The sequence below is a fragment of the Lepisosteus oculatus genome, chromosome 4 (assembly GCF_040954835.1).
Source record: "Lepisosteus oculatus isolate fLepOcu1 chromosome 4, fLepOcu1.hap2, whole genome shotgun sequence".
Classification (NCBI taxonomy): domain Eukaryota; kingdom Metazoa; phylum Chordata; class Actinopteri; order Semionotiformes; family Lepisosteidae; genus Lepisosteus; species Lepisosteus oculatus.
In genome coordinates, this window is record NC_090699.1 from 60072317 (window position 1) to 60094201 (window position 21885).

The 21885-nt window shown below is 37.5% G+C and overlaps 1 protein-coding gene across 2 annotated transcripts; it reads left to right on the plus strand.

Moving 5' to 3' along the window:
• The first annotated feature begins 2133 nt into the window (after window positions 1-2133).
• On the plus strand, window positions 2134-14151 carry klf15 (Kruppel like factor 15). Of its 2 annotated transcripts, none has more exons than XM_006631004.3 (3): window positions 2134-2313; window positions 4852-5983; window positions 11948-14151. In XM_006631004.3, the coding sequence occupies exons 2-3, from the start codon at window positions 4947-4949 to the stop codon at window positions 12114-12116; spliced, it is 1206 nt and encodes a 401-aa protein (XP_006631067.2). In that variant the 5' UTR covers window positions 2134-2313; window positions 4852-4946; the 3' UTR covers window positions 12117-14151. The 2 variants fall into 2 exon arrangements, with proteins under 2 accessions (XP_006631067.2, XP_015203833.2); XM_015348347.2 differs by lacking the exon at window positions 2134-2313 and adding an exon at window positions 2320-2473.
• Window positions 14152-21885: the final 7734 nt, after the last annotated feature.

A 21885-nucleotide genomic window follows, 5' to 3' on the forward strand; every position in this document is an offset into this window, starting at 1 on the left:
AATAAGAAACCATTTAATATACTGATGATTATATACACTTATTAATAGACTTATCTTTCCTATGATAAGACTGAACTGTAATGTGCATGTTTTTTTCTTATTTATTCTTGTAATCAGTTTAAGACACTCTAATTCTTGGGGAGTAATAAGCATTTTACAGAGGATGTATTGGCTAATAATTGGTCTACCTTTTAATTTCAGTTGCAGAATACAACTTAAAAAGTCTATAATACAAGAGCTTACAACAAGTCTTTTTTTTTTTTTACTTTTCATCTGTTCTCTTACAGCATCTTTAAATTCTGTGCTGGTTAAAATTTAAGCATGCATTCCAATCTCTCTCTTTGAGGCTGAACATTTTTGTTACTTTAATTCACAGCATATGTATGTTTTGTCTCTTGTAATTATGAGCACACATTGTTCCATGCTTCTCAAGTTCTTTACGTTCTGTATTTTTCTAATTTAAGTCCTAGTTTTATATTCATAATAATGTTAATACAGGCAGTATACGTTGGTGGAGGACTTTACTTCTTAATCACAAGGGCAATTGAATTTTTCTTTCAGAATCATTTATTAATCTTCCAGAAACACTCAGTTTTTTCTCTACTTTTTATTTCACACATCTGGCCATATTTTAAAGTGTAACTGCAGCAATTACACATACTTGTTGAAATATGTTCTATGTTAATGCATTTATTTCCCTTTGCCTGTGAAGAGTACATATACTAAGCATCACTTTAGTCTTCCCTAAGTTCGTTCTACTTCTTTAGTGCTGGCTCCTGTCACTCTTGAATTCATAACCGTAGTCCCCCTGAGAGTGGTGAAAATATAATTGACTACAAAGTCTAAGTGTTGTATGTTACCTACTGTACGTCTAGGTAGATTCCATTAATATTCAGGCAATTTTATTTCAGACAGATTAGCTTCATAACGTCTTCTTCTGTGGCTGTAAAGAGATCTGATTATACTGTAAAGCCCTTCAGGTTTGAGTTTAATCACGTGTGCTATCACCCCATCTGAAATACTTTGTGTTTCCTTGATATTGTATTTAGCAGTTTGTGAATACACACGTCTACTCGTCCTATGACGAGTCTGGTATGACAGAGATCATTGCTCCCCAACCTGAAATAAGGAAATCCAATACAAATTTCACTACTAAATACCAAGATCAAGAACGGTTCAGTAAACCCACATTTTACGAACCGAAACTAGAGTAAAGCGTTGCTTTAGTTAAATGGTGCTAATATTGTGTTTGGAGCTGTATACAGTATATCTACGGTACGTGCATCGTCTTGAACATTACAAGAGTTATACATTCACACAACCGAAACGATATAAAGAGATCAGTGAAGCAACGTCCAGTACTTTTAAGGGTTGGTCAGTCTGTGCGTCCTTTTTTATTTCATTCAGTGGATTTCAATGGTGAGCTCCCTCTAGGTGCCTTAAAATATTGTAACGCATACGGCCGACATTAGAGGTGTGCAATCCAGTCACGTCAGAACTTTCAAAGAAGCAATCTTTCACGTGTTTTGTTACTTTTAAGCAGTAATGTCTGCTTAACATTTTTTTTATTTTTAGGTCAGTTCTTTCTAGTACACGTAGTTCTACTTCATGCAATGTTCATTGCTCCTATCGATTGTCAACATCCCTCTTAAATTCTTTCTGCTAGGCGTAAGGTTTCCATTTATTTCCGCACATCAAAGTTATTGTGCAGATCGGAATAATAATAAGAAGAAATGTGAGTATTAAATTACTAAACAAAAATGCAATATAAAACTACGTAAAACAACTCTTAATTAAATCGTTGAAATGGAATGAAGAACTTGATTCAAAGGAGACGACACAGCTGAAGCAATGGTATTGCCACGATAATGTCATGATTCTTTTTTGATCAACTGTATTGTAAAAAGAAATCAACCACTTAGAGCTCCTGGAAAGGAGAAGATCCAGATTCATGTGGGGAGCTGGCAGCGTTTCAGCCCGAGAAACAGTTTGCAGATACTTCCATTGACGCCAAACGCTGAGCCCAGCCCCTACTCAGGTCCAGCCAATCGGGGAGCAGAAAGAGGACGAGCCTTCACAAGCCTACCCCTAATTTTACTCTTATAATCTACACCAGCAGTCATGTGATAGCAATATAGTACTACTACAGTATAGACTCGGAGGCAAGAGTCATAGACGGCGCTGTGTGCCATTGCAAAAGCCCATTTCAAGGGCAAATTTATATAGCGCTTAATCTTTTTTTTTTTTACAAAAAGGGGGGTGGTGGAAAGTTTCGCTTAGGGACTAAGGGATTTGAATTCTCGTCGGACGAAGGTAAGAATGGCGAGGATTACTGTATGAAAATATTGCCTTTACCTCGAAACCCTTCTTCAGCGAGTTCTGCACAAGCTCAGGGCTGCATGCTGTGTGGCTGACGAAAACATGTTTACATTCTTGGCAGCGGAGAGTCTGCACCAGCCTCTCTCTCTGTAAGGTACAGTAAAAAATGCGCAAACCGAGGGAGATGCGTTCGTGAAATTGTTTTTTTTTTTAAAGAGTGCATGTAAAATTAGCTCGGTTTTATAAACGATTCGTGTCTTAAGATAAATTACAAGTCATCATTTTCTTCATAGGTGCAATAATATGGTCTATTTGTTTTTTTAAAGCGTTTCAATCTCGCGAAGCTGAATATGGGCACCGTGTGTAGGTGATTTATGTCTTTGGTGTTTTTCGCCTTTTCTCGGCATTTTCATAATACTTAAGGGACGGAAACTAAAGACGTTCAGTAACCTCCTCAGTTCTGTTCTGTGATACCACGACACGGTTCACAAGGGAAACATATTTGACCCAGTCCTGTTTAAAGCAAATGTAAAGTTTTGTATTTGGAAATGGACTTGAAGAGTTTATTGCGTTTCGTGCGGAATAATGTAGCTATGCGTTTTATGCTTTACTTGATCGGACCGTCACTGGGAGAGCAGGGTTGTAGATTTTAGTTATTTGCTTAGAGTTTAGATGTTTTATCTCCTATAAAAGGCATTTGGTGGTCATGCATGCCACATGCGGTATGTTATGCTAATAATGTTGACAGTGCCTCTGCTAGGGTTACTGTCGGTCAATGTAAGAGCTGAGGCCAAAGAAGGGAGGCGCAAATCCGTGAAACTTGACACAATCAGAACCATTCATTATCCCGAAAGAGGCAGCATAACATAGGTAGACATCCTAATGTTAACACGGAGCTTATGTGTTGTTAAACCCTCGGCAAAGGTCATGTTAGTGAAAATAATTTGTCATTCCATTTCTTCGAACTGTTGGATTGTAATTCTCGGGAGCAATGCCTCACCGTATGAAGTCTTTTCAATAACATACTCACCTCTTCGCAAATGGATGCGGGTACAGAATCAATAGCGAATGAGGGGGAAAAAGAACGTCAAAAATATCAATCTCAAGATAATTTGAATTTTGAAGTCGTGTTTGGGATGACTTTTAGTAATACCAGTAACGATCCATTTTCAATCTGCTTGTCCTACTGAGTGTCGCGGCTGTTAATAAAGATGATATTATCATGCCAACGTCACTGTTAGCGCAAGAGCAAAACAAGCGGACTCAGGTACAGAAGTAGGTCGAAACGATGCCCGTATTAATGGACTTGCAAATGAATGTTGCTCGATTGAAGTGCTTGTCCAAAGTCACGTGCACCCCCCTTTCGACCTCGTCCACTACTGCATATGTTCCTAAAATGCGAATGTGTTTGTTGTAATGGAAGATTACCTCACGTAACGGTGGTACGTGGACAGCACATAGATAAAAGGTTTGTGCAGATTAACATGTTAACACGCCTCCAGGCTGGCTCGTTAAAGTTTACTTTTTTCAAGTGCCTTTTAACTTCACCCATGAAAAGACCACGCGATCAGTTTTCTGCCAACATTTTTTTTCCCCTGTACCGCAAGCTTTTCTGCCAAAGCTTCACTGTTGTTCTTCAAATCTCCTATTCAGCAGCAGTTTCGCATTAAAAGTATTTGCCCTTTTTTCATCTTTACAATGTAATTTATGATTATAATGCTTGGGAGGTAACCACCTTGTCCAGAGATCACGCACCTTTGTGCATCCATTGAACCACATTAGAGGGTGTGTTTGACATATTGTTAATGCTATTACTATAAATAGTATTATTATCTTCAGAGATCACATGAGTAAAATCAATTAGCTTTACACAATTTCTTAAAGGTATTGAATTATTTTGGTTGGGCTTATTTTCTAGTTTTTCCTTCAAGATGAAAGCTGACACAGTAACTAAGGTGCCGAAGTACAGTATACTGTATAATGAGTTAGTGGCATTATAGAAAGTGATTATAAGATTGTTTCTAAACCTGTAAGACGTCAAACGTAAAAAACATGAATTCATTTCTGTGATATGAATCACTGTACCACATCATACACAGGTTACGTCTTATGGCTGAATAGCTGTTAGTTATATCCTATGTCCTATAATTGGAAATTAACATTTACATTTACAGATGTAGCACCTTTTTAAATGGGAGATAAATTATGAACAGTAACACAGAATACAGCTATGTTTTATTCTCTTTTCCCATGATGTGACAGCATTAGGTGCAACTGAACTATGAGTTTTCTATTAAAGAATATACATTTACGTAGGAGATTAATTGCCTAGGTACAAAGTGTGTATTTTTAGCTTCTCCTAGCCTGTACACACAATGCCTAAGTTATATGTTTTAAAAAAATCAATTAAGTTAAAAGTTAAGTTTCTGAATCTTTGCACAATAAGCATATTTATTAATACATATGATTCACAGCTCCCAAGTGTACGGGAAGTAAACTGTTTTGAAGCTAATTGCTGTCGTCTTTCTTTAGGCACAGTTGGGGATAAGTCAGAAAACATTTTGCTGGAAAGTGCCTGGCTCCTGTTGGTTAGCCTAGAGAAGGACTACAGACCTAAGAAGCCAGGAATGGTGGATCACTTATTACCCACTGAGGAGACATTCCCACACACTGGCTCTTCGGTGGGCTACCTCGCTGACATGGTGACGGATACCAGTAACTACCAGCTTCTCCCATCCCCCTTCTCGGAGGATGAGCTCAGTGACTCCTCCAGCTTTCGCTCTTGCTCCAGCCCGGATTCTCAGGTGCTCAGCTCTAGTTATGGGAGTAACTCCAGTGTGGAGAGCCAGGACAGCTTTGTAGACTATCTTTTGGCCCAGATCGACCTGGGGACAACTCCTGGATTCTCATGGGACAGGAAGGATTCCCGATCGATCGTGAAGGAAGAGACATTTGAGTTTCCAGTCTTCTCCACGGACCTGAAGGACCCGGGAACATTCCAGCCCACCTTAGAGGAGATTGAAGAGTTCCTGGAAGAGAACATGGAGGTTGTTCTAAAGCAGGAGCCTGAAGAGCAGGGCAAGGGTAGCAGAGGGGGCAGCCATGTCATATCTGCAGCCCAGCACAAAGACCAAACAGGATCTAGCGTGACTCTCACCGACACAAAAAGCGCACAGTCGAGAGAATCCGTGAAAAAGGAAGAAGTTGCCAACTCGCCTGTGTCAGCTGATGGTGGGGTTCCGGTAATCCTTCAAATCCAGCCTATCCAAATCAAGCAGGAGCAAAGCCCCGCTGTGGCCGCACAGCACCAGCCCCAGTCGGACATTAAAATTGCCCAGCTTCTCGTCAACATCCAAGGGCAAACCTTCGCGCTGGTGCCCCAGGTGGTGCAGTCCGCCAGCTTCAGCACATCGTCCAAGTTTGTCCGCATTGCCCCTGTCCCAATCGCAGCCAAACCAGTGGGAGTGGGAGATGGGAGCCAGTCGACCATCCTCATGGGCCAGAAATTTCAGAAGAACCCAGCCGCGGATCTTATCAAAATGCACAAATGCACTTTCCCTGGGTGTAGCAAGATGTACACCAAGAGCAGCCATTTGAAAGCTCACCTGAGGAGGCATACAGGAGAAAAACCATTTGCTTGTACATGGCCTGGCTGTGGCTGGAGGTTAGTATTTGAATATACAGTGCATTCACTGATCAGAATTCTTACTTGTCTTCTTGAAATAAAAACAACATAGTTCTAAGCAATGGCTGGCCAGAACCTGTTACTGGAATACTAAATCCTGTGGAGCTCTGTAGGTAACTGTGACCAGGTTAAATAGCTTAGAGCTCAGAGGTTAAAAAAACATTGCAGCCCTAAACACATTTGGTCATCCTTGTTCTATACAATTAGCATTATAATAACAGTTATTTCTTTACTCATAGTCCCATGTTAACCAAAAATAGGTCAACAACCTACAATTTTTGGCTCATTCCAGTTTTTCATGGCCTGACATTATGTTACCACTTGCATGTAGAACTTGTTGTATTCAATCAGCTGCTCAAGATATTATGTACGTAATTAGGAGTGTTCCGTTAAATCATTTTATCAGTCTACAACACTTAATCTATTAGAATTAAGAGAAAGGTTAACAGTGTTAGCAGCAAATTGAAAAGGTTGTGCTGCCACAAAAGAAAGGAGGATACCTGTTTGTTCTGCATTGAGTGGATTTCATCAGTTTTGTTAGTAGACTACATTTGGTAGAAACCTGAAGTAGAATTTTCCAGAAGCACTCTGTACTCGTGAGGGACAATATAAATCACAGAAAATTCCAGAAGGGTAGATAGTGCTGGACAGAATCACAATCTTTTTACCTTTTTTTGATTGCTTGTTCTTTTATGGCCTTTCTCAAAGTATTTTCTCTCACTTAAGGTCTGCACATAACTATTAGTGTCTTAACAGGACTTGAGTGTCTTTAAGAACCCTTTGGTCAAGGTTCTTGACTGTCTGCTGAAATCTTTGAAATGAAAGATTGGTAATTTATCAGAATAAACTTATAAAATAAATCTGAAATAAATTAGTTCCAGCAAAGTGGCACCTCAGTCTCATTAATGTCACCCATTTTTTAGCGAACTGGAGTATTTTTTCAAATTCTATCTTTAGTTTTTCACAATGTTTTTAAGGCTTGCATGTAAGTCAATATGTTGTTACTTTTTATCCAAAAGAGCTAATGATAACCTGTTGCCAAATAATTTGCTCTCCTCCTGTGTGACCTGTACTTTAATGTTGCTAAATTCTATGCTTGTCAATAAAATCAAACCAAATATATATTCCATGTTGAAGTGAATGTTATGAGAAGCAGAGATGCACTAGATAAGGTTTATTTTTTGAAAAGGGAGATAGTAGCTCATTCCACATTGTACAGTGCTCTTATACAGCAATGGAAAACTATGCTTACTTGAGCGGTCCTGTATTCCATACACAGTAGACTTCAAGTGTTAGCAAAATCAGTGTTTTAAAATAATTTTTAAAAACTATTTCAGGATGATGTATTGAGCACATGATGATTTATCCTACTAATTACTTGGGAGTATCTTCCCAAAATCTGTTAAGATATTAGGTTGCAAGGTACAGTATTAAAGTGGTATTTCCCTTGAATAAAACATAAAAGCCTTCTTCTAGTACAGGAAATGGAAATAAATGCTAGACAGTGGCAGTGCTATTCCATCTGCATTTTTCTAGTGATGTGTTCTGCGTTCCCATGGTTATCTTCAGGAAATGAGCCAAATTGCTTTCTCACAGCTTCTCAGAAGCATGACTGTAACACACTTACCATATAGTGCAAGCCTGCAGGATTGCTGGTGAGCAGTGTTCTATGATTCTGTAGTGTACAGCAATATTACATTTCTTATAATTATATAGGATTACCAAGATCAATCAGAATACCATCACAACAATGACAAAGCACTCATCCAGTAAAAGCCTGCACTTACAGTATAGAATGGGCCTTATAGCCCAGAGGCTGTACTGTACTTCAAATCCTGATTGAGCCCCTGACTGACTGTGGTGACCCCCACTGTCTTGAGCAGTGCATGTAGGTATGGGCTTTGTCAGAAACAACTGTGTCACTCCTGTGGCCAACTGGAAAGCCCAGCTGTGTCTGGTCTTGGATGAAAATGAAAATGATCATATTTCAGCAAATGTGTCACAATCATCTTGCCTTCCTCTTTTATACTGTGCGGAATTTAGGAATACCATTGATCTTATCATCATTAAAAAAAAATCTTGTTAACTAGTCTTAGCATTTAAAATAATTTAAAAGGTGTTCTCCAATCTCATATGCAGGGTTTTTTTTAACCCATGTGAGCTATTACCTTTTTCATCCTCAGGCTTTAGTGCTTGTCTGTAATGGATATCTTCAAAGTCTTCTTCAAAGCTGGGCCTCTTGACCTTCTGCTACGCAGTATGCAGTAAGATATGTGAGGATTGTGCAGTTCTAGCCCATGCATTCTAATTGCTTGAGGTCAAGTGTCAAGTACAAGACTTTTGCCCTGTTTTCAAAAGTCCTATTAAGGTCATGGTATCTTAGTTCCCAGTTTGCCTTTTATGTTCACTAAATAGTGGTGCCAAACTACAGTACAGTAGTTATGGCAAAATATAGTACTACTGTACATCCAAAGTGCAAATTGTAGGATGCATAATAAATTACACACCAATAACCACTGGGTTTCTGATTTTTTTGTTGCATATTGGTGCCCTGTATCTTAGCACATTTCTACATTCAGATCAGTTAAATTGTTTGTAGTGTGCTTGAGTCAAGTTAATTTAACAAGCATAGGCAGTCAATCATCAACCAGTATTTATCATGCTTTCAGTCTTTTACAAGTGATAATAAACACAGATGGAACAAATCAACACTTGTAAATAAAAATATCTTAATATTGTTTTCAAGATTGGAAGTTTTTTTAACATGTACTGTACTGATTTTTAATGTGAATGTTAATTGATGTCTCTCCTAAAACATAACAATATCTAGATTGAATTGTGCAATTTTGGGGCTTAATGAACTCATTGGAATTGTGTTTTTTGTCTCATTTCTGTTTATTTAAAAATGAGCTTATATATTTCATATATGTTTTTTAATGCTGCAAATGTCTTCTGATAACATGTGGCTGTACCAGAAAGAAATGCCACCAATACTTGTTTAGCCCTGAATCTTCCACAAACAAAGTAGACTTGTCAAAACACAATGGGTCTCAGGAGCAGAGACTGGTGAGAGAGAGGGAATGAACGATTTCAGTGTTGCACACAGTTGTGCTGGAAGGAACTGTCTAGCAAATGTAACTAACAAAGACTACCTAGTGAATAGTTACCATGACCCCTCTGCTGGCATGCCAGCACTGCAGATCTGCTTCAAAAGAGAAAAAGGATTGGGTTTCTTATTGATGTTCTACCCTCACTACTGAGAAAGGCTCAAGAAAGCAATTAACAATATTTAGCCATTAAAAGTGTGATTTGTACATTCAGCATCAGAAGCAATTTACTTTATATTTCCTGATTTTGAAATTTAGCTTAGATACAAAGACATCACTGAGCACCTATGTAAAGAAAGTAACAAGAGATGTCTCATAAAGAATAGCCAAGTTCAAGCCAGAGGAAATACGATGGAAAGGTACACTTCTAGGATGTGGAAAAAGTGTTTCTGTATCTCAAGAACTGAAATGGAGCCAAGTGAACTACAAATAAATATGTATGCCTAAACCAGATATTGGAACAGCTTTATAAATAAACAACAGGAACAATTTTTGTTTCAGCGTTTACTAAAGGAAATTAGGGCAAAAACAGTTTTCTGAACTTGGTACAAGTACAGTATGTATTTTATTCTAGATTTCTAGATAAAGTGTATGGAAGCAACTACATTAGGTGGCCCAATGTTTCTTTTAGATATTCATAGCAACATTATAGTACTTCATTATTGAGTCTTAGGCAGGTTAACAAGCAGGTTTTTATTTTTATCACTGTATTCATGTGGGAGGTGTGGTGGGATGGTGGCATTGTAGTTAGCACTGCAGCCTCACAACTCTTGTATCCTGGGATCGATTCTAGACCAGGACACAATCTGTGTGCAGTTTGCATGTTTTAACACTGTTCCACATCAAGTTTCTTCTCATCTCAGAAAGACACGCTGGCTAGGTCAGTTGGTGTCCATGGTGTCCAGTTGTCCTTGTGTGTGCATCCCATTACAGACAGTCATTGTAACCTTTATCAGATATCTAAACCTAGATATCTGTGTTGATTTCAGTAATACATTACAATGTTACTCCCTGCTCTCATTCTCAAAGACCTCTTTTGCAGTGTGCAGAATTTAATCCTCCTATTTATCAATTGGAAGGAAGGTAAAGTGAAAAGCACATTGAGATCCCAGTATCCAGTTATGACCATATGGTTAGTGTAGTGATAATAGGATTAAGAGCTGTCCATGTTTTCCAGACTTTGTTCAGTAATTTGGTAGTATAAATTGCAGAGATACTATCTATTTTTCTGCTTAACTAGTTAAATTAAAAATATTGTATTTTATTGTTTCTTGTTTTACATTTAATCATGGCTATTTCTGAAGTTGTTATGTTTGTTAATGTCAATAGCAAATGGAAAATCCGTAAAAATTGAGTCACAGTCAAAATATTAACAGTATGGTGTGTGTGTGTCCGTACACACGTGCTTATGTGGGTATGTGTGTATAGCTTAACATGCACAAAACCAGTGAATTATAAGCTGAATCAAAACCTAGTATTCAGCTTTATTAGGACATGTTGGTTATGGCACTAAATTAACCATCCAACCATCCATCCCAAAGCTACTTGTGCCTGGTACCACAGCCTTTGGAGCCTATTCCAAAAACGCTAAAAGGCAGGACTACACCCAGCATGGGTCACCAGTTCACTGCAGGACACAAACACACAAGGAGACAATTTACAGACACCAGTTATGCTAGCCAGCTTGTCTCTGGAAGGTGAGAGAACACAGGAAAACCAGGAGAAAACTCACACAGAGACCAAGAGAACATTGAGACCAAGAGAACTACACGTCACCCCTTTACAGAATTAAACCCAGGGCCCCAGGATCTGTGACGCTGCAGCACTAAATAGCAGTGTGCACATTTAGTCTTTAATATTAAAATTAGGACTATGAGGATCACAGAAAACTTGCATCTTAGATTGATTACATTTTAAATATATTCTTATCTCATCATCTGCATTGTGCATGCTTTAATGTTGTTCTTATCTGGGAAGAATTCTGCTTTGCCAGCACCTCACCTCAGATGATTGTTTTTTAAATTATCCAACACAACATTATCCAAATTTAAACCAATACAATGCAGTAACATTTCTGTGGGAAAATTCACGAAACCTGGTATTTCAAATTTAATTTCATAAACTCCCTTCCAAATGACTAATGGATATGCTTCTTAGGCAGTACACGTATTTGTAGTTTTTCAAAGTTTCACTTCACAACTTTGAACTGTAATGGTCCAGCATACAGTACAATAAAATACCACGATGGTAATTGGATGATGATATATGTACTGTACAACTGCCTGAGGTGTTGAGTGTAAAGGGTTATGGTCTAATCCACATATAGCAATTACAGAGGAGGGATACATTTTTTATTTAATGAATACAACCCTATTTTATTTTTTTAAAGCACAAAATAGAAAATGATTTGGACAGAGTGGTCACTGGAAATTTAGTAAAATTTCCTTTTAGGTCATTTATTTTTCTAAACAAAGTTCACCCAACACCTTCTTTTTGATTCAGTCAGTCTATTTGTTGTGAATCTTTAAATACTGTAGATTTGCATATGTAGATGCAGTTAATTCATGGGAAGAATAGAATTATAGGAAAAAGTGAATTATTGACTATGTTTAATTGAAATCCTGTTCTTTTTAGTGGTATTTAGATTTTGTACTGTTCTTCACTTACTATTTTCCTGTATTTTCTGCAATCCTTTGCTGTAGTAGTTTTAGTGTTCTGTAGTTTTAATGCAGTTATTTTCTGGGAAATATTGGAATATAATAAATATAGAGAGCTGGGGTGTACAAAATTTGAGAATTGCCCGGCATATTTAAATGTTTGCTCTTATTTCTATCAGGTTTTCCAGGTCGGATGAGCTCTCCAGACACCGCCGGTCTCATTCTGGAGTCAAGCCCTATCAGTGCCCTGTTTGTGAGAAGAAATTCGCCCGCAGCGATCACCTGTCCAAACACATCAAAGTCCACCGCTTTCCCCGAAGCAGCCGGACAGTACGCACAACAAACTGACCCCGATAGCTTTACTGTGGACAGAAGCCAAGCAGAGGAAAACAGCGTGAGTGTGTGCATATGAGTGAGACAGAGAACTAAATCCTTTCTTTGTGGTACTGTGATAATTTATTGTCTATTGAGCGAAAACAAAAACACTGTTACTTGATAATACTTCAAAAGGCTGTGTCCTGAGCTAGTTTCAGAGTACATTTTTTTTGGTTTTTCTTTTCAAAATCTTAAGAAAACGTGCTTTTGAGTATAGTGTTCTTTGTTTCAAGAATTCATTTCGTTTGTGTGCCTGCCTTTGAAGCTGTGTTCCACAGTAATTAAATCACGTAGGAGAGGACTCAAGACACGCTAGGTCGGCCATTCAGCACCAGCAGCCCCAGAACACAGCAGATCAGGTGGAGATATGAGAAATGACTTTCCTGACGGAATTAATGGAGGACTTTAGGTAGGCCAGGACTCTGGAAGCTCAAAATGAAATTAAGCTAGGATAACGTGGTTAGCACACCTTCTTCTGCAAGCAATACCATGGCATCTTTAACGTCCCAGTAGTTAGGGAAGTTCCCTCTTCACACTAGGGCAGTGTTTTTTTTTGCATTTTTTTCCAAAATAAAGAGCGCCACCTACTGGTCCACCAGCTCCACTTACTGCAGCATCCTTGTTTTCCTTGGAGGTCTCAGCCTTGCATAGCTGCTGGAAAAAACAACAACAGCTGAAGTATTTATTTTACATTGTTTAACCTAGATTTGCTTTGCTTTGTGTATAATTCATGGAATGTAATAAAATGTGTATAAAAATACTATAAACATGAATAAACAAATCAAGGTGAAGAAATACAAGGTAGGAACAGATTTACACTAGTCTAGTATGTGCATTGGATGCCTTTCTTTTCAGTGGCATATCACCTGGAAAGGGATCCTTATATTTATAGACTATAAACAATTGAGCTTAGGGGCAATCAATATCTGAGTTTTAACTGCACTGGCTCAGAAACATTTAAAAGGCAGGTAGGCACTGAAAAACTGAAAACAAAGAACCCTATTTACTGTAAATGTACATGTTGGTTTTTATATTTTAAATGATATATCAGACCTTTTGGGTATTAATACAGAAAGATATTCTCGTTTGTTTTTTTATTTTTTGAAAACATAGCTTTTTTCCTTTATGTCGCTGGCTCTAGAAGCCGGGATATTGGAATGAAAACAGTATGACGGACATTTGTCAGGCCTTAACGCAAAGGAATCCGAGACATCCTTGACTGGGGCCAATGTGTTAGTTCAGCTTTTAAAAAAAAATGCTATCAGTGTAAATGTGTTTGTTTTCAAAGAAAAGAAAACCGAGGCTTCAAGAGTTTAGGATTATGCAGCTTCACAGATGTGGGATTATGTATCTATACAGAAACAAATCTGCCTCAAGTCGTCAAAACATGTTACCAGAAGACCTATCAGCCTTTGTACAGTGCTTTTCTATTGTGAGATCTTTGGTACGAGGCTATGTTTTTGTAGATGCCAACACTAACTGGAACACATGGGTGCTAAAGGTCTCAAAGACACCAGCCTCGTTATACTGTATAATGCCATGTGTGGGTGTAGAGTGTTAAGGATATAATGAAACGTGTATAGTCTGTATTTTTCCTATATGGCCCTGAAATAAAACACAGCAATTCTGTGTGTAATGTATGGTCTATATGTACATATATATGTATCTGGCATACTATATACAGTATACAATATATTTGTACTCATGGTGAAGCATGAGTACATTCTGTCGTATAGCAATGCATTCATTCCATTTTATTTTGAAATTAATATATAAAATGCTTGTAATAACAGGTATTTCTCACATCCTATGAATGTATGTAAATAAGCAAACTGTATATACTGTAGCTACATCTATGTGAAAAAAATCTTCTAATAACATATCTTAAGTCTGTGATTGTGTAAATTTTTAGTGTAAACTGTAAACAAATGTACATAACATAACAATTCAGTATATATTTTTCTTTGTTCTACGTGAAATACATTTACAAATAAAACTGAAAAGGAAATCTTTGAGTGTCCTTATTCAATGTGCTGCAACATTGGTGGCTATTCATAATATCACCTTCAGAAGCATTATTCCTTGTTTTACAGAATTTGATAGGCTTCTTCAGCCAAATTCATTTGCAGTTAATAATATATTTTTTACACAATATAGCAGAACAGAAAGATTTAACATTATGTCCTTTTCTAATACACACTAACCAATTAAAACAACATGTAGATATGGATCTTATCTAGGTAAAATTATATTTATTGGCTAATGGTGTCACTAGTATGAAGATTGCCTAAACACATGACTGACATTGCTGTAAATGTTAGATACCAGAAATTTGTGATGCGTGAAACCTTCTTTGTTATGTCAATCGAAGACGGAAAGACAAGCACCCACAATTAAACAACTGAAGAAACAGCTTGAGCAGTCTCAGTATTTTTGTTCCTTCTTTGATTGCTTCATTAGTGTCTGTCCTACTCTAATTTAAAGAGGTAGTGCATACTACTCATACTTGACACTTTAAATTTAGTGCTTATTCATTGCACAGAGCCCTGCCTTAGGTAAAAGTACTATCAAAATATTGTTTTCCCCAAGGCTTCTATGCCTGGAGTACAAAATCCAGACATTTACAGGAGTGCTTTGTGTACAAATACAGCATGATTATCAATAGAGGCATAAATAACTAATAATTTATATAATGTAATATATTTATTTAATATACTGTATGGTTCAATTAGTGGATAGAGGAATATTAAGAAAAATCGTAATAAAAGTATGAAATCAGAAACTCAGAAAGGATTTTAGAAACTGTTTTACTCATCTTGTTTTACATTTTACCAAAAGCACATACTCTTAAATCTACAAAGCTTCGAGATGTGGCTGGTTTACTTAAAATTTCTGTGGTTACACATTTTTTGTGTTTCTCTTCTTATCTCAACATTCAGCAAGCCTTAGTTTGCAGTGACAGACCCCACTCAATTCAACAGCACAAAACAGTTTGTAAAGTCTTTTCAAATGATTCCCCAATGTTCAGTCATGAGTGAAGAAACCACTGAAGAACGTTGCTATCCTATATGAAGCATCAAAGACAGTCATTGTGAAAGACCTTGTGGTTAAAGACAACTGAACTGTCTCAAAATGTTTTCGAAATATGGAACCAGGTGGTAACCTTTGTCAAAGGCTCAGAAGTGTCGATACAAAAAAAGCCTTCTGAAAGTACGTAAGCAAACGGATACCAAAGGTACATGTTTCACTAGTGACGGATTAATGTCTCTGTGTGGTAAAAAGTAAATATTGTTTCGCTTACTCGGCTCTGAGAGATTTGTTTTGGTACTATTCATGCTAGAATAGTGGATTAAATTAAGACAGGGGCTCTCAAGTCATGGGCTTGGGTCAGTTGAGAAAGTCAACAGGCCTGTAAAGAAAGATTATGGCTCAAAATGAAATTTAATGATGGCTGACAGCATGGTTTCCTGGCAAAAATCAGAAAAGGTTGCAAAGCAGTTTTAAATTAATTTTGTGTGTTTATGTACATAGTATTCAGGGGGTTAAATAGTAAATTTAGCTTGTATGGTATCTAGCTTGTGCACCCACTTAAAAATAGAAAGCCTATAATTTACGCATACAGCATATTTAAGACTGGCAATTATTGCTTGAAATACATTCTGTCAGTAACTGCTATGGATTACAAGGATTTTATTTTTTGATCTGCTATACACTTGTCAGTTTATATTTGGCAGTAAAAGTAGCATTTCTGAGGCATTTCAGCTTTTACAAAGCCAGATGTAAACAAAAGAAGGTCTTAAATGATAGCTTCAGTACCTGCATAAAAAAATGATTAGGCTTTATGACTCAGTATTACAATCGTGTTGACTGTTACTCTACTTTGCATATAAAATTGTCATGTGTGAACGCACCGTAAGGGTGAATGAAAAGAGAAAACTAGAATGGTATTTTTTTTAAATTAGGTGATAATCAGGATTTTCAGTAAAACGTAAGTGAAAAACAGGATTAACGGTATTTGTACAACACCTTTCAGAAACAAATGGTTTCTTGGTTGCTGGATTTTTGACTTCTTTGGATTTCATGTCCTTTTTCTCCCCACAAATCAAGTAAAGGCAGAGAAGTTCACAAGCTCAAAGCATGACTGGTGTGGCAGGAGGATGCACACCACATGTATGCTTCTGTGGGCTTTGAGCATTATAAATGGCACAGAACTGCTGAGTCATCCAACATCAAGAGAGAGAGAATGAATGCACAATTATGGAGACTGACGCTTAAGATATACACCATGCCTTCAACCCTATCAGTTCATGTAGTGCAGGGGTAAACAGGAGGATTTAACAGAAAGCATATGGACAGGCGCCTATATAAATTGTCTATCTTAAAAAATCAGGAAACAGGACCTAATTCGGCATAGTTTTCTGAAGGGATTAGATCACATTCATTGTAGAGTTTGGTTTTCATTGCAGAGAAGTTTATTGATTTATATGCTATACTATTTTAAGCTAATAGTAAGTAAACAGTAAGTAAAACTATTATTGTTTAACAGGGAAGTGCTTCAGTACTTGTATTTTCGAGTTAAGTGAAATTTAGCTTTAAATGTTCAGTGAGTTAAAATCATTAAACATTGTTACACCCAGTGGCAGCCTTGAGGTGAATAGAAATTAGGCATGAATTGCGAGTCATTACTACTCATTGTTCACATAGCATCCTTTCTGTACACAAGGAGAACATTATTTATTATAACACAGTGATAATACCAAGACGTTTACAGATATTGCTGGCTCTATTACCATTGTGGCACTGTCAATTAAGGTTTTTTCTCAGCTGAATAAAACTTGAGTTTCTATGTAGGTGCACGAATTGTTCCCAGCAAATACAAAGGCAAGATTATGTTAATAAAATTGAAAGCATACAGTTCTAATAATACCTGCCTACAGTAAAACCATTATTAGGTATACATTATGTAATAGTTGCCTCTTGGCAGCAAGGGTGCCCCTGTTGTAGGGTACTAATGATTCGCTTACTCTCTTACTTAATAGCGAAAACACGAGAAAAACAATACACCTTAGAGCTACAGCATATGCCTACGGATGACAATAAAACGTTTTCAAAAGTTTTCCTTAAACGAGGAGGAGTTGCGTAATTGTTAACAACAGAACATTATCTCACGCATGACGCATGTTAACAGCCGTTTATTAGTGGGTAAAATCTTAAAATGGGTAAAATTGGACTAGAAAATAAAAACAGAATTTTAGGGAGATGACCTTGGCTGCCAAGATGTTGAACAGAAATGGTAAAGACAATTCATTTTTAAAGTGATTAAAACAGTGGTTACTTAAAAGATGGTAACATTTCGGAGAGACAGTTCATTAGCAAATGGACTAGCCTCACACACGTGTGTACAGGTTGAAGCGCGGGATGTTAAACCATGAAAATTAAGTGTTCCTAGGATCGTTTTTTTAGTTCAAGAGTTACTCTTATTTTGAGACGTTTCACAACGTCTAAAATCAAACATTTGATCCAAGTGTTACAACTGCTTTGCGTCTTCTTTTGACTGCGTACTTCATAGTTTTGTGGTTATGAGAGAGACGTTTTTCCTCTTTGAAATGGGAGAATAATAGAAAAATCCACACAACGGCCTGGGAGAAGTTGACGATCATAAAGCAGGTATTCATTGAAATTCAGATTTGCCCTACACGGTAATTTCGAAGATGCATATCTAACCAATTGCGAATTGGGGCAGCAACTGAAATGCGCGTTGATGGTTGGTGCAGTTTCAGAAATCTATGCTGACGGCACGTTTAGGTTTTGTAATTGCATGGAACATTTTAAACAGAGCAGTGCGTTATTTTTCTAGTTGCAGTCTGGAACAAACTCTCACAAAGCTAATTATAATTAAAATAATTAGGACACATACATTTTATCAGTTCAATACACATATTGTAATAAAAATGGATGCGATTAGTTTTTTCTTAATGAGCTTCACTTGTGGCCCCTGCAGCATAAATGCTTTAGGTAATGTACAAAGAAAAACAAATGAGAGAATAAAGTAGTTCAGGTATGTGGTTGCGTCTGTATGTGTAGGCTGCAAAGGAACAAGTAAAGGTTTATTCCAGGCTGAAAAGAGAAGAAAGAAAACGCAACGTTATGGCTGTGGAGTCTTCTTCGAATGTAAGCAGGGAATAAAGAAGACTACAGTGAATTGTGTCAACATTAACATGACAGCAGTTCCCATGTAAAAAAAAAAACAGTAATAGTGAAGATGATATGTGAATGAAATACTGGAAATGACAGGGAATACAGTTCAATATTTTGACCTCAGTCACATGGTTTTGCACCTTCACAATGTAGTATATTATCTGTAAGTTTTTGTTTAATACAGATTGGAAACAAAGTCTCTGATCAAACTAGCACTATGCTTCAGGTTTTCAGTTCTATAGGTATTATACAATGTTATGCCCTTTATCCAATCTCTGGAAATAGTCATGAAAATATCACAATATTATTTTCTTTCTTTAAGAGACAACCAAAAAGAAAACTGGGTTTGTTATTGAGCGAAAAAACACGCCGTGTGTGTCTTTTAACACACAAAGGCAGAAATGTACTGTGTGAAGAGTTCAGGTCTGTGTGTTCTCAGACCTTGGAATGCAAAATCGTTTGAATTCTACAGGAGCATTAAGTGTTACAGTACTTCGAACATGTGCTGTATGCTGCAGTGGTTCAATCCATTAATAAAATACACAGCAGCAGCCTTAACCAACGTTTATGTTACCTTCCTGAGAGCTTTGCAATTGCTGTTATAGGAAGAGAATTCCTACATGATTTAATTTACTGTTTTGTTTTTAAAGTCTGAAGCTCTTAAAGTTTATCCATGCACCTATCCATGTATGGCTTTTACAAAATTGCGAATTCTGGTGTACCCTCTGCAGTATGCTCAGCTTTATCTATTAATTTAGATTTCGCTGTACAGTATGTGATGCTTTGTCTTGAACAGCACTTATACTTTTGTTTTCTTTTGTTTAAACTTTTTGTTTAGCGAGGAAAAGATTTACAAACACAATGTGTCCAGAACAGCTAAATAAATGCCTTAATCTTTCATTTTTATTGCATTATCTTTATACATACAGTACATATAAAATAAACTCTATACATTATGTCAGCAGATATGAGGGGTTATACAAGAAAACACAATAGTTTAATGAGAAACACAACAAACAAAATAGTCGACACAGAAATTTTACTGTATATTCTCTCCTAAACTTAAATCAGGTCTCAGTGAGGATACAATTAATCCATGTTTCCCAGTATTTCCTTCACCTCTCTGCCTGTAACTTGAGAGTTATCTTTTCCATTATATAGATTTCATTCACAACATTAAGCCATTGTTCATGTGTTGGAGATTCTTTTATAAGTCATTTTGTTGTGATTGCCTTTTTAATAGTGAGTAGAAGAATCCCTAATACTGTATACTGTATATCTATTGTTGACTTCATGATCAAAGTCAAAATTGCTCAAATACATAACAGAAAATTCAAATGGTATGTTCACATTTACTGTATTGTTAAGGGTTGTAGAGTATGTAGAGATTTCCAGTATTGTTTTTTTGGGGGGCATGACCAGAATATGATGTGAGTGAGTTGCAACTTGCTCTCCACATAACCTCCTACACTGTGAACTGCTGCCTTTTTGTTTGGGTTTTAGGGCTGATTAAAAAAAAAATGGGTCAGATTCTTCCAAAAGAAGTTTCTCCAAGTCTGTGAGTCTTGTTTAAATCTACATATATAATTCCACTGATCTACAGAAATTGTTGCATTGATGTATTTTTCCCATTTTATTTTAAAATATTCTGTTGAGTCTTTTTTCATATATTCGATACTATTGCACGGCTGTGATATTATTTATTTCAAATTACCTTGCTGGTAAGCAGCAATAAAATTATCGAGCAGTTTATTGCCTTCCTGTATAGGTTGTTGCTTTCTCCAGCTGTTTATATCATGTCTGATTTGAAAGTATCTGTAAAAAGATTTTTTTTCCAGATTGTATTGTTGTGAGAGATCTTCAAAGTTTTTCAAATGATCCTGTTTCATCATAGTACATATTGCCGTAATTCCTTTCGTAGCCCAAATCCTAAATCATGTGTCTGTTTGGGAGTATGTTTACTGAAAGAATTATCAAAATTATTTAATTTAAATTTCAGCCCTTTAATACGTAAAAAAATGACCTGGCTGGCTGGAGTTTGCTGCCTCTTTTGCTGGGATCCAGAGTGGAAGTTATTAACATGAATATACAGTTGTTATCAACAGCAAGAGTCAGCAGTCTGACAGCTTTATGGATGCTTTTTGTTTTAGATGACTGGATGTTATGACCAGGATCACACACCACACACTGTTGGATCACCACAGTTGTGGAAGTCATGTCAATTTAGGAAAGTCATAAAAATCTGAACGGGTGGGACAGTGGGTAGCATTGCAGTGTTGGGGCCCTGGGTTCGATTCCAGACCTGCTGCGGCATCTGCGTGGGGTTTGTACTGCATGTTCTTCTCAAGTTCACATGGGATTCCTCCAGGTGCTCCAGTTTCCTCCAGTGGACCAAAGCCCTACTGGTAGGTTAATTGATTTCTGGGAAAATTGACCCTGGTGTTTGCCTTGTGATGGACTGGTGTCCTGTCCAGGGAGTATCCTGCCTTGCACCCTTTGTTTGCTGGGAAGAGATAGGCTCTGATTCCACCGTGACTCTGTATTGGATAAAGCGGTAAGAAAATGAATGGATGGGTAAGCATCTGAAGGTAAGTGAGTCTAGAGTTTATTTTGGGGAGGTAGCTCGGGAAAAATAAGGTTGCTGCTGGAAGAGGTGTTAGTGGGGCCAGCAGGGGGCGCTCACCCTGTGGTCCACGTGGGTCCTAATGCCCCAGTATAGTGATGGGGACACTATACTGTAAACAGGTGCCGTCCTTCGGATGAGACGTAAAACCGACTCACATCTGACTCTCTGTGGTCATTAAAGATCCCAGGGCGTTTCTCGAAAAGAGTAGGGGTGTAACCCCGGCGTCCTGGCCAAATTTCCCATTTGCCCTAACCAATCGTGGCCTCCTAACAATCCCCATCTATGAATTGGCTTCATTACTCTGCTCTCCTCCCCACTGATAGCTGATGTGTGGGGAGCGTTCTGGCGCACTATGGCTGCCGTCGCATCATCCAGGTGGATGCTGCACATTGGTGGTGGTGGAGGGGAGTCCCCATTACCTGTAAAGCACTTGGAGTGTCCAGAAACGTGCTATATAAGTGTAAGCTATTATTATTATTATTATTAAATAGACGGTAAATACAGTAAATGCCACGTGTAAAGCACACATGTACCTGTCTCACCTTACTCTTGAATGTGTGGGTGTATTAAATGTTTCCCTGGTATCATTCCTATCAGGATAACACTAAGAAAAAAGTTTTTTTTATGCAAAAAATCTGAACAGTTTAGGATTCCCCACTGACAATAAGCCAGGTAGCTTCATGAGTTTGTGTAAAAGTAATCTCCAGTATACCAGTCTGTCAGTTTGCTTCATTTCCTTCGAAAGCTGTATGCTCAGCTTTCAAAGTCTAGTTCTAACAGCCAGCTTCTGAATTTTCCTTCACACCTGCCAGGAACTAGAGCAGGGTATACCAGTATCTGCATTATGGAGTCATTCGATAGCCAATGCTAGATTTTCAAAGCACTGCTTTGTGCTCTGAAACATCATTTTATCTTATC

What these genes read in the sequence shown, in the direction of transcription:
- klf15 (XM_006631004.3), top strand. Translation starts at nt 4,947, where the DNA reads ATGGTGGATCACTTATTACCCACTGAGGAGACATTCCCACACACTGGC. An exon ending in TGGCCTGGCTGTGGCTGGAG is followed by an intron (nt 5,984 to 11,947) that starts GTTAGTATTTGA and finishes TATTTCTATCAG; the next exon opens with GTTTTCCAGGTCGGATGAGC.